At 35.5% G+C, this 13,226-nt stretch overlaps 1 protein-coding gene across 3 annotated transcripts in view; it reads left to right on the top strand.

The window, feature by feature from the left end:
* MMUT (methylmalonyl-CoA mutase) overlaps positions 1–12,160 on the top strand; it is a 38,557-nt gene extending 26,397 nt beyond the window's left edge. For all 3 annotated transcript variants that reach the window (XM_060615693.3, XM_060615694.3, XM_078446984.2), the window contains exons 12-13: positions 2,917–3,084; positions 8,702–12,160. In XM_060615693.3, coding sequence (XP_060471676.2) covers positions 2,917–3,084; positions 8,702–8,830 — 297 coding nt within the window. In that variant the 3' untranslated portion in view covers positions 8,831–12,160. The remainder of the gene's footprint in view (positions 1–2,916; positions 3,085–8,701) is intronic.
* The last annotated feature ends 1,066 nt before the right edge of the window (positions 12,161–13,226 follow it).

Raw genomic sequence — 13,226 nt, 5'->3', positions numbered from 1 at the left:
GGCAGGGAAAGGCATGCTAGGAAAAGGGTTGGCTTGAGCAGAGGTGCAGAGGTACAGAGCCGTGAGAAGGCATGATGCCTTCAGGTAACTGTAGGACGTTCAGTAACATTAGAATACAGTGCTTGGGGTGGTGTGTAGATTATAATGAATATAGCCTTGTATGCCATTCTACAGAGTTTGAACATTATCCCAAAGGTGTCTAGGTAGAGTGACAATCAAATTTATACTTTAGAAAGCTCACTTTCCAGGAAAATCACTTTCTTAAGCAGATTGAGAGGAGCTTCCTAGATGCAAGGAGTCCAGTTAAGATGTTCAGTAATGAGTGAGAAGCAATGCAGGCCTTACCCACAGGCAGTGTCAGGGTCTTAGCAGAAGTTGGCCAGGATCGTGAAGAAAATTTAATAAAGGGGTTATTTATGGGGAATGGAGGTAGGCTTAAGAGAATCAGCTTATGGAACATTCAGATGAAGACAGCTATGTAAATTGGATATACATGTCTGGAGCATAGAAGAGAGGCCTCTGTTATAAATAAGATTTTGAGACTTCTCAGTATGTAAATAGTACTTGAAACCATGAGAACTCATTTAACTTCTCATGAAGAGTGTGTGTAGCAGTATGAAAACTTGAACATTAAAAGGAAAAAGAGAAGGAGGCAGCAAAGGAGAAAAAGGAAGTGGAGTGAGTAGTGGGATGAACACTAAGGAGGAAGGAGAATTTCAAGGAAAAGGAGGTACTATTATTCCATGATGTGGATGAGTCAGCTAAGATGAAGACTAAAAAATTGATTACATTTTTGCAAGTAATGAAATAACCTTCCTGAAGAGGCGCGCCCTTTGTAGAATCTCCCATAAGAGTTTTCCCTTTTGAATTTTTAAATAATACTCTAGAGTGTCTAGAAGAAATTCAGTTAGCCTGAACTTATGGAGATATGTCCTTGAACTGTGTTCATAGGTAAATTTATAAATACATTTAAGGTAGGTTTTGTTAAGCATCTCAAATATATTTTAAATTAAGTAAATACATATATTGAGATTGCTTTCATTCTTCCTTTAAGTTGACTACTTTCTCCTTCTAGTTTTTTATTTATATGCTACTTCCCTTTTACTTCAGCTTTTTGTTTGTTTTAAATATTGACCAAATATAATACATTTCCAATATTTAAAAATTAGCTTTTGGGAAATATATATATATTTTTTTATAAAATGAAAGTAATTAAAAACTATGGTCATTCATTGGCACTTAAAAGAACTTTTCAAAGAGCTAAAAGTTCATTTCCCTATTGCATGCCATCTATAAAAATATAATTTGCCTTTTAGTACCACAAATTTGTTAATATAATACTATATCATTTAAAAAAAAGAAAAACTTATCTGTGGATGAAGGTAGAATCCTGCAGTTCTGTGTCTGATTTCATTAAAATTAGATTTAAAGTTGGGGCACCTGGGTGGCTCAGTCGGTTAAGCGTCCGACTTCCGCTCAGGTCGTGATCTTGCTGTCTGTGAGTTTGAGCCCCACGTCGGGCTCTGTGGTGACGGCTCAGAGCCTGGGGCCTGTTTCGGAATTTGTGTCTCCCTCTCTCTGACCCTCCCCCATTCATGCTCTGTCTCTCTCTGTCTCAAAAATAAATAAACGTTTAAAAAAAAAATTAGATTTAAAGTTTTAAAATGTTCACTATTTGTTGACATAAAATACAGTTTAGTGTATCTAAGCATAAAGCAGGAACCGAATTAAGTGGAATTTTAATCTAATACGTTTTGGTAACATGAATGATCAATCGTATAAGTCAATTAGGTTTCTTACTTTTAACAACTCGATATCAACAATATGCACATTTTCTTAATGGTTTTAATTTCATAGGCTATATTTCTCACAGACTAGGTTTTACCAATCTGCTGTGTGATTTTCTTAGAGATACTCTTGAATATGGCTTCATTACCAAGAGTGTAGAATCTTTTGTTTTCACACTGAAATTATGAGGCTTAAAATATTGCCAAACTAAGAAAATTCTCAGATTTTGGTAATTTTTTTGAGCTTATTACTGTGCAAGTGGTTTCTGAGATAGCCTTCTCCTTCCCCAATTTCTCAGTTTACAGTGTATTTACAATGAGAAACTTGTATGTGTCTTTTATATGAAGTGATTTAAATGCATGTAAATTATCAAGAGCAAATATTACAGACTTATTGCAGGGAATGAATATGGTTCTGGGTAACTCAATTCATAATTGAATACATGAAAATATCCTTTATGACTGTGTATGCACACTGGTTAATGCGTGAAAAGCAGCCTTCTTGACACCATCTTTTTTCTTGCTTATGCATTTGCCTGGGTATTATAGCTCCTTAACTAATTTCTAGCGTTCTTACATTATTTCGATTCATATGTTGCTGTCAGTTCAGTGTCTCCGTGGGAGACGGAGGTCCTGGAGCTTCCTAGTGTGCCATCTTGCTAACATACCTCTTTCCCATTCTACTTTAAAACCTGAGATTCACTTTTCACATTGAATCGTATGTTTGGTCTTTTACCTCTTCATAGATACTATAACATGTTGTCTTTTACTGCATCACCACTCAATAAATGTTGATAATGAAGACAACAGATGTATTTTTCAAAAATTGTAATGAATAGATAATGTATTTCGCCTATATTCTTTGTCTTAAAAGTTTTTGGGGGGACCATATTTTGATGTAACAAATCTAATTGATAAATTCTAGGGCTAGAAGCGATACAGCCCTGCTGTTTATTGCATCAGTTGGATGAGTTGGTATTTATGATTTGAGAATGGTGAAATATGAGGTTATAGTCACTTCAAGATTTTTAATGAGGAAAACCTTGGAATGCTAATTTACTAGGTAACAGTTTTAAAATACTTTTTGGAATAACTTGATGATTTGTCTCTTTACTTTATAATTGTTTAGACTCCCCGAGAAGTGGCCCAGCAGGCTGTGGATGCAGATGTGCATGCCGTGGGTGTGAGCACGCTCGCTGCTGGTCATAAAACCCTAGTTCCTGAGCTCATCAGAGAACTTAACTCCCTTGGACGGCCAGATATACTTGTCATGTGTGGAGGGGTGATACCACCACAGGTATTTTTCATCGCCTGTATTTTTCTAGTGCTATGATGGGAATCCTGAGTAACATTAGTTTATATGTAGTTCCAATTTACTGTATACTTTTACTAAAGATAAAATTGTTGTAGATTTTGATCTAAATTATTTCCTGGTGATTTTACTAAGTAAACTGTAGTAAGAGTCCAAAAGTGGGCAATGTTATTTTCTGTTCAAACTATATTGTAATTCATTATGTATAATTTAACTTAACAGTATGCAAAGCTTCTCTTTATGAGAGAATTACTTCTTTGCAAACTAGTAACCTAGATAGAGATGTACTTCCTTCATATTTGGTATAGAATGATGGAAAAGGAATAGGATAAAAGTAATAAAATTTCACAGCTAGAATAGAGAAGAATGGTAAACACACAGTGCGTATATTAACCCCTAGCCACAGATAGAGTGAGCACTCTTTGTCCTGGTAATGAAGTGAGTCCTTTAGTTAACCAGTCAGCAGCACTTGCTTCTGTTGTCTTAGAGTAGCTACCTTGTTCATTTTTTTCATGTTTCCATCCATACATACTGCCTTAACTCAGAGCTGTATCATTTACATGGTCTTATAAAACCTCTTTTTCATTAAAGCTAATTTGATTGGGGTATAGTTTTCTTAGAGCCAAAAATACCCTAATTCAGAAATAAATAGAATCAGCCTGGTCTGAAAATTATTGGCTGATTGGGGAAGAGGTGGATTCTTGAACAAAAATGTGGATCCTCTTAGAAAAGGAGAAATGAATGCTAGGTAACAATCAATGATGTCAATTAATTTATTAATGGGGTGGGGGGATACTTTCCACATATTACCTTATATATCAGTTAAAATAATTAGTTAAGATCTAAATTTGGTCTGTTTCCAATCCAGCTTTTCATTATGTCAAGTTTTCTTTTTTTATTGAGAACAGAAAACATACAGAGGTAGAAGATATATGTGATTGCTCTAAGTAAATAATTGATAGATGCTACAAAGACAGTAGCATAAATTCTTGGTGAAATATGATCTTATGTCGAGGTCTACTATTTTTTTTCCTCCATACCACTCAGAATATACAATAGTTACTTATATACTACTTATGAAATCAGAAAATATATGTATGAAGTTGTGACACTGATAATAACGTAGGACTAGCAAGCAAGCTGTGTTATTTATTCTTTCTAACAACACTAAAGTGATATAGTCAACACAAAACTGTTTTTGTTAATTGCCTATTATTTTCGCAAATATAGTTGACTATTTGGGAATATAAAGGACCTTTATTTATTGTCTGTGTATGGAAACTTACATCTGTATTGCAGTTTTAGAGTCTATATCTAAGCTCTTAGACATGATATTAAAACTTAAGAACCAAAATAGTTAAGCTGCACAAAATATTGAAATTGAAATATGAGTTGAGAAAAAACAGAAACCTGTTATCTAAATGAGCTGACATTTTCAAGAAATATATTTCACACAAGTTGTATTAACCCTCTGGATATTTGAATTACTCAGAACATTTGTAGGTATTTTACACACTTTTTTTCCCTGTGAGTTTAAAGACTAAAGATTATTTTCTGTAATGACATACTTGTGTGTTAATATGAGTATCCTTTATAATATAATTGTAGCAATCAACATTTACACACTTTTTTCACTATTTGCGGTAAATATATAAAATAATGTTCTTACTCAGTTGAAAGTCATTTAGATTTTAAATTAGGAAACACTAATATATAGTAGTTAATCAAGCTGACTTAGCCACTGCCACTGTGGAGCTCACCATTTCTGCAGCCCGATTAAATAAATATGGTCTGTCCTCACCAGTGTGTGTTAGTATAGTCTGGATTTTCTAACCTTCTTAAAAGCAGTGGCTTCCAAGTATTTTCAGCAAGGTTAGCAGCCTTATGATGCCTGCTTCTTTCATGAAGGAGGCAATATGATACTCCTGGCCAGTTCAGTGGAGGATGTTTTAAAATACCAACTTTTTTTTTTTTTTTTTAATGTTTATTCATTTTTGAGAGAGAGACAGAGACAGCGTGAGCAGGGGAGGGACAGAGAGAGGGAGATAGAATCCAAAGCGGGCTTGAGGCTCTGAGATGTTAGCACAGGGCCCAAAACGGGGCTCAAACCCACAAACCTTGAGATCATGACCTGAGCTGAAGTCCAACACTTAACTGACTGAACCACCCAGATGCCCCTAAAATAACAACTTTTTATTTGAAAATAATTCCAAACTAATAGATAATAAAAATAGTACAAAGGACACCTGTATACCCTTTACTCAGATCTACTTGTTTCTCACATTTTATCCCCTCACTAAAGTATATTTTATAAGACTGTGTTAAGGCTTAGGTAAGTCAAGAAGCCTTTCTCCATTTGCAATATTTCACGGTCCTCTTCCAGGTGAGTTCACCTTCCAAATCCACAAGTCAGGTGAGAGAATAAATGGTGCATAGCATTACTAGGAAAGATAGAATGAAATAACTTATCCATTTGGCCATCCCCAATTTGGAGATCATTGTTATTGTTTCACAAGTTTCTTTATGAAATCTTAAATCTATAGCACCTGCCCAAGAATAATGATGTGTTTGGGGTATCTTTAATGTGTCAAATGTTGAGGTTATAAAAATGATTAGAAATGTTCTCTACCCTTAGAAGTTCAGACTTAGAAGAAGAAAAGTTAAATAAGATGTGTTAAGTACCATTGAAGAATTATAATATTGTAAGAGTATTACAAGGAAATAATAGAAACAGCAAAAAAGTCATCGGGGATAATTAGCACAACCATTTACTTTATCATCTAAATGTGACCACTTTTGAGAACAAATATGGGTGCTATTAAAAAGGGTGCTGTAAAAACAGGGTAATTAAAAAAATGAGCAGAGGATCTGAATAGACATTTTCCAAAGAAGACCTACAGGTAGCCAGCCAGGTACATGAAAAGATGCATCAGGGAAATGCAAATCAAAACTACAACGAGTTATCACCTCACACCTGTTAGAATGGCTATTCTTCTTTCTAGAAGGAAAGAAATAACAAATGTTGGTGAAGATGTGGGAAAAGGGTACCCTTGTGAGTTGTTGGTGTGGATCTAAACTGATGCAGCCATTGTGGAAAACAGTACGAGATTCTTTAAATTAGAAATAGAACTGCCATGGGATCCAGCAATTCTATTTCTGGGTATTTATCCAAAGAATATGAAAACACTAACTCGGGGCACCTGGGTGACTCAGTCGGATAAGCATCAGACTTCAGCTCAGGTCATGATCTCTCAGTTTGTGAGTTCGAGCCCCACGTCAGGCTCTGTGCTGACAGCTCAGAGCCTGGAGTCTGCTTCGGATTCTGTGTCTCCCTCTCTCTGTGCCCCTCCCCCCACTTGCACGCGCGCACTCTCTCTCTCTCTCTCTCTCAAAAATAAATAAACATTAAAAAAATTTTTAAAAAAAGAAAGAAAACACCCAAAGAGATACATGTACCCTCTGTTTTTTCCTGCATTATTTACAATAGCCAAGATATGGAAACAACTTAAGTGTCCATCCACAGATGAATGGATAAAGAAGTGGTATGTATACACCATAGAATATTATTTGGCCATAAAAAAGAATGAGACCTTGTCACTTGTGAAAACATGTGTGGAACTAGAGGGCATTATGCTACGTGAGATAAGTTAGACAAAGATAAATACCATATGATCTCATTTATATGCAAATCTTAAAAAAATGCAAAAACCGAAGCTCTTACATACAAAGAACAGATTGGTGGTTACCAGAGGCAAGGGGAAAGGGGATGGGCAAAGTGAGTGGAGGTAGTCAACAGCTACAAATTTCTAGTTATGAAAATAAATAAGTGATAGGGATGTAACATACACCATGATGACTATAGTTAATAATGCTGTAGGGCATGTTTGAAACTTACTAAGAGTAAATCTTAAAAGTTCTCAACACACATACACATGCACAGTTTTGTAGCTATGTGTGGTGACGGATGTTAACTGGACTTACTGTGCTGATCATTTTTCAGTATATACACAAATACTGAATCATTATGTGGTACACCTGGAGCTAATACGTTAAATGTCAATTACACCTCATAGAAAAAGGACTCCTAAAAACAAAGAGGGTACTGCAACAATAAGCACAAACCAGAATGTCCTAGGATATGTGATCACCCTTGTGGATAAGGATCAGGGATTTAGAGGATATCCTAAAACTCAATGTTATAGCTACAGATGCTCCAACTTTTAAACAGACTACAGCCTGGAGCAGTATTTGTGTCCTGGGAATCTTTTCACTCAGACTGTTTAAAATAAATTAACAAATAGCAACAGCAACATGGGAGAATTTGTTTTTAAATGAGCTAATCTTTGTTTACAGAAAATCTGATTTCTTCACAAAGCCAAATTTAAAGCAGCATCATTCACCCAAAGAAAACAAAAACACTAATTAGAAAAGATATATGCACTGCTATGTTTATTGAAGCATTATTTGCAGTAGCTAAGATATGGAAGCAGTGGGGTGTGAAGGGCTTCATTTTCAAAAGAAATCGTTATGACACCTAAATATTTTTATATACAAATATGTCACATGAGTAATATATGGCTGTAGTCTCACTGAAAAAGATTCAAATTGTATTGAATATGTGTGCGTGTATGTATGTGTATATTAAAAACATGGAATATTACACAACCATAAAAAGGATGAGATTGTGCCATTTATGACAACATGGATGGACTTAGAGGGTGTTATGCTAAGTGGAATAAGTCAGACTGAGAAGGGAAAATACCATATGATTTCACTTATATATGAAATCTAAAAAAATATGTGAGTGAGTAAAAAGCAGAATGAGACCTATAAATACAGAGAACAAACTGGTGGTTGCCAGAGGGGAGGGAGTAGGGGTTGGGTAAAATGGGTGAAAGGGAATGGGAAATACAGGTTTCCAGTTATGGAATGAGTAAGTCAATGTAATGAAAGACACAGACAGCATAAGGAATATAGTCAATGATATGATAACAGTAATATAACAGGACAGATGATAGCTACATTTGTGGTGGGCATAGCATAGTGTATAAACTTGAGTCACTACTTTTTACATCTGAAACTAATATAACATTGTGTGTCAACTATACTCAAAAAAAAAAAAAAATTAACAAAATAAAACACTCTCCAAAAGAAGAGTATCACCATTCACAAGTTGCAGACAAAATACCTTAGAGGAAATAAATAGCCTTGTAAGCTCAAACCTATAATGTGATACTGAATTAAACACAAATAATGACAAGTAGTAAAAATTTAGGTGAGAGAAAATTATACGGCTTAGGGCTCAGAAGTTCTCAATCAGTGGGGCATACAACTTCTACCACATACCACACACTGGGGTATTTGGAAAAGGGGCAGAGTATGCTTTGTTCTTTTAATGACTTCAAGTACAAAGGGTGCTGGCAGCTATTATTAGCTATCCCAGTGAAGGAAGAATTTTTCAACCCCAGATGCCATTAGTGTACCAGTTGAGACAGTTGGGGGCATCAGGGACAAAGAAAGGGCAGCATTTATTGCCCTTTAGTTTCATTTCCTTGAAATTAAATATTGTCTCTTTTATTAATTAAACAAATTCTTTCAACAGGATTATGAATTTCTGTTTGAAGTCGGAGTTTCCAGTGTATTTGGTCCTGGGACTCGAATTCCAAAGGCTGCCGTTCAAGTGCTTGGTGATATTGAGAAGTGTTTGGAAAAGAAGCAGAAATCTGTGTAACATCCTCTTTTTGAGTTAGCTTTTTTTCTAGAATAGTCTTTCAATGATGGTCAAAGAGTAAAACTGTGTCTTCAATTTAATTCAACCCCTGATACGTACTTTCTTAAAACTACATTAAAATACCTGACTTAAGAATTTTGTGATGTTATAAGCGTGTATGTACAGTTTCACTTTAAAAATTAAATATACTTAAAAACTCTATAATACATGCTCAGTACTTCATCAGAAACTCTAGACAGTGGTATTATTTCAGAAAATCATGATATTTATTTGAAGTATTTCTTACAAAACTATTTTTCTATTTAAAAAAAATTAAACTTTACCCTCCCCCAAATTTCTGATTAGTCTCATTCTTCAGTTTAGCATTGTATTGACTTGAGCATGATAAAATAAAATTGATATATGAATAAAATAATTACACCTATCTTGGAAAAAATAAGGAAGCATATTTATGTAGAGAAACATATTGTGGTTGTGGTCCTCAACCAAACTCTACCAGAATTATTTCAATAAGAATATTAAGTTAGACCCAAAAGTTGGAACAGGGGAGAAATGGCAGAATATTGCTTCAAATCTGACTTTACTTTCTTCTTGGGCATGAACATGTGACTTTGTTATTGCTGGGCTTGGCTCAAGACCAGGAGAGTGGATGCTTATAAATATTTCCTAAGATGAATGTGCTTAGGTTGTTAATTTATGACTTTCTCCAGAATGATGTTGTAAGCTGGGAGTATAGAAGCTAATGGTACAGTCCAAGGCTTAAGACTTGATAACCAAGGGAGTGCATGGTGTAAATCACAGCCTAAGGGCAAGAGAAGCTGATATGAAGTGTCCCAAATCAGTTAGTGAGGCAGGAAATAAAAGGGGTGAATTCCTCCCTCCTCTGCCTTTTACCTGTTTTCTTTTTCTTTCTTTCTTTCTTTCTTTTCTTTCTTTCTTTCCTTTTCTTTCTTTCTTTCTTTCTTTCTTTCTTTCTTTCTTTCTTTCTTTCTTTTTTTTGAGAGAGTGAAAGAGAGAGAGAGAGAGAGAAGTGGGACTCACTCAAAGCAGGGCTTGTGTTTTACCTGAAGCAGGGCTCTTGCTCACCTGATGTAGGACTTGAACTCCCAAATCACAAGATCTTGACCTGAGCTACCCAGGTGCCCCTTTTGTTCTATTCGGGTCCGCAACAGATTGGAAGATGCTCGCACACGTTAGGGAGGGCAACCTACTTTATTAAATCCGCTGATTCAAATGCTAATCTTATCCAGAACAACCCTAACAGACACTCCCAGAAATAATATGTAATCAGGGCACCCCATGACCAGTCAAATTGATTACCTGTTGTAAGTACCTATTACCTAATATTATCACGGAGCCCTTGTACATTGCTGGTGGGAGTGTACAATGTTGTCGCTACTGGAGAAAATGATACAATTCCTCAAAAACACTGAACAGTTACCAAACAGTCCAGCAATTCCACTGCTAGGTATATATGCAAAAGAACTGAAAGTGAGGTCTTGAATAGATATTTGTGTACCCATGTTCATAGCAGCTTTATTCACAATAGCCCAGAGGTGGAAGCAACCCAAGTGTCCTTGAGAGATAAGTGGATAACAAAATGTATACTTAGAATACTAGTCAGCCTTAAGAAAGAAGGAAATCCTGACACATGCCACAACATAGAAAAAGCTTGAAGACATTATGCTAAATGAAATCAGCCAGTCACAAAAGGCAAATGATTTTGTTTATATGAGATTTCTAGAATAGTCAAACTCACACAGGCAGAGAGTAGAATGGTGGTTTCTAGGGCCTGGGGAGAGGGAATGGGGCATTAGGGAATTGAAAGGTTATAGAGTTTTAGTTGGGGAAGATGAAAAGTTCTAGAGATGGATGGTGGCAATGGTTGTACAGCAATGTGAGTGAACTTAAAGCCACAGTACATTTAAAAATGGTGAAGAAGGTAAATTTTATGTATATTCTACCACAATAAAAGTATTTAGGACAGTCTTTCCATATGGTACATATTTTATAAATGGTATTAATATTGTTATTGTAGTATTACTATTGTTAAAAAGAATGGTAAGGCATGAAGCTGGGAAGGTAGGCAGAAGCCAGATTGTGTACAGAGGCAAGTTAAGGGATTTGAACTTTATCTTGAAAACACAGAATCCTATAAGGGTTTTTACTAAGGAACTAATCTGACGAGGTTTGTGTTTAGCACAACAGCTGTGTGGAAGATGCCTTTTAATGGGGACAAGACTGGAGTTGAGAGAAGACTGTTAGAATAATGTAATAGAGATATTCTTGGTATCTAAACTTATCTGCTCAGGTGCTGCTCGGAGACGACAAACATGGAGAGGATAAGATCTTATTTTGGAAGACTGAATTGACAGAATCTGTCTTCTATCTTAAAAAAAAAAAAAAAAGGTTCTTGATCCTTGGGTATTCACTGTGTGGAATCTGCTATATCCCCTCACCTATTATGGTGGTTCTTTTGTGGACCATTTTTGATGTGCAGTGATTTCGAGACTGGATTTACTGACATAACGTCAAAATCGGGAAAAGGTAAAATGATGGGATTTGTTTTCCAGTGATCTTTTTGTCAATACTAGAGTTTTTCTGGCTTTGGAAGCATGATAGAATGATGTCTTTAGGGTGCATCAAAATCCTTTCCCTGCTAGTTACTGGAAATGTCATTGTTATATAAATATTCTCAAATACAGGAAGTGGAGGAAATGTTTGAAGAGGCATCCCTTCTGAACAAAACCTGCCTGGAGGTAGAAGAGTTAAAGTAACAAAACCAAAGAAAACAGGATGAATTCTTCCTGTGATTTCCATTTCAGGGAACAGGGACTCATATAACAGAGAGGAGAGGTGAGGGGGCTGTTAAACAGCTCTATCTACCCACAGACAAGATTATGCCATGTGTCACCACCACCCCTCACTGGCATCTTCAAATTCCCACCTGCTTCATACTACTCGAAAACTTTTTCTTAACACAAAGGGGATCTAATAAAACTATTTATGTTAAGACATAAATGTCTGCTACTGTAGAATATGTTTATTTTACCCGGTATATTTTTAATTTAAATGAGAAAAAACTTATCAAAGTGATGACTAAAAATACTTGTGACTATCTAGTAGACACTCAGTAAAAATGATGATGGAAACAACTAACATTATTTCCACCGATAGACAAGTCCTGACTCCTTTCCAAAGAATCATGAACCATCCATTAGACAAATATTTGTGCCTAACTGTGAAAAATTCAGTAATCAAAAATCTTTTCAAAGAAAAATCGTTTTGGTTTTCCTCAATAAACATAATGCTATTGTTTTCTGTTTCTTAGATCCTCTTTTTATTTTTTTCTGCTGTACCTGTAGGTGTCTCCCTAAGTTCAGGATTATTCTGTTTCCCTGAAAACACATTCTTGAACTAATGCCCCATCCTAGAGACCCATAGGCTCTGCGAACACTGTCAGGGAAAGCACATCTCTTTAATAATCTGCTTAGATGCACCTAATGTCATCCTTTTTGATTGTGGTTTGTGGTCAGTACAACTACGTGTTGATAATTGTTCGTGAACTGTGCTGCATTTGTGCTAAAATGATGAGTTCATTAGCAGTGAAGCTAGAATGTGACCTTGGATATGAGATTATTACTGAATTCTATTTAGTAAATCCGTCTCTAATTCACATTAACTCATTTTAAGTCTCTAATTATTCACGGCCTATTTCCTCCCTCTGCATTCAAACCCCTTGTTATACTGACCTTCTTTACCACTTAATATGAGATCAGGGCATGATATTAAGAGTATTTACACACAACACAAAACACAAATTACCCTGAAGCCCTTAAAAAAGAGCAATGCAGAATTTAGTAACTTCTTTCAGGGTTATCTGAAATAACAATACCCTCTAATAATACCCTTTTGGTTCTGAGATCATTGGCAAAATATAATTAAGGTAAATGTCATGAATTTATGTAATATACACTTTTATTGGTTGACTACCATTTGTTAAATTCTAATATGCTATTACTTTTGGAAAATAAAAACATAGATTTCATTGTGTTTTAGCTAAGCTGCACATAGCCAGTAAGCATTACATATGTGTATAACAAAAAGACATCTTTGTTGTTATTTCCTTCTGTGAACAAAAAGCTTAGCCCAGAGCTTGCTTAGGAGGGTATAAGAGAAGAGTAACAGTAATGACATTCTTAGGCTTTCTGGATTGTCTTTACTTGACTTTAAATAGTCTGTCCTATTGCCTATTTAGTTTTGTCATTTTATTAGACCATATGGTCATCAGAGCAATTTAGTGACAATTTTCTGTCAGAATAAATGGTTATCCAGACAATAAGTTTAAAAGGACACCAGGCAGATGACTCTCTTTGCCTCTAAAGTGCTCTTTGGT

The sequence above is a fragment of the Panthera onca genome, chromosome B2, assembly GCF_046562875.1.
Source record: "Panthera onca isolate mPanOnc1 chromosome B2, mPanOnc1 haplotype 2, whole genome shotgun sequence".
In the NCBI taxonomy this organism is placed as follows: Eukaryota; Metazoa; Chordata; class Mammalia; order Carnivora; family Felidae; genus Panthera; species Panthera onca.
Note: the sequence above shows the minus strand (reverse complement) of the source record. Positions and strands in the feature narration are given on the sequence as shown.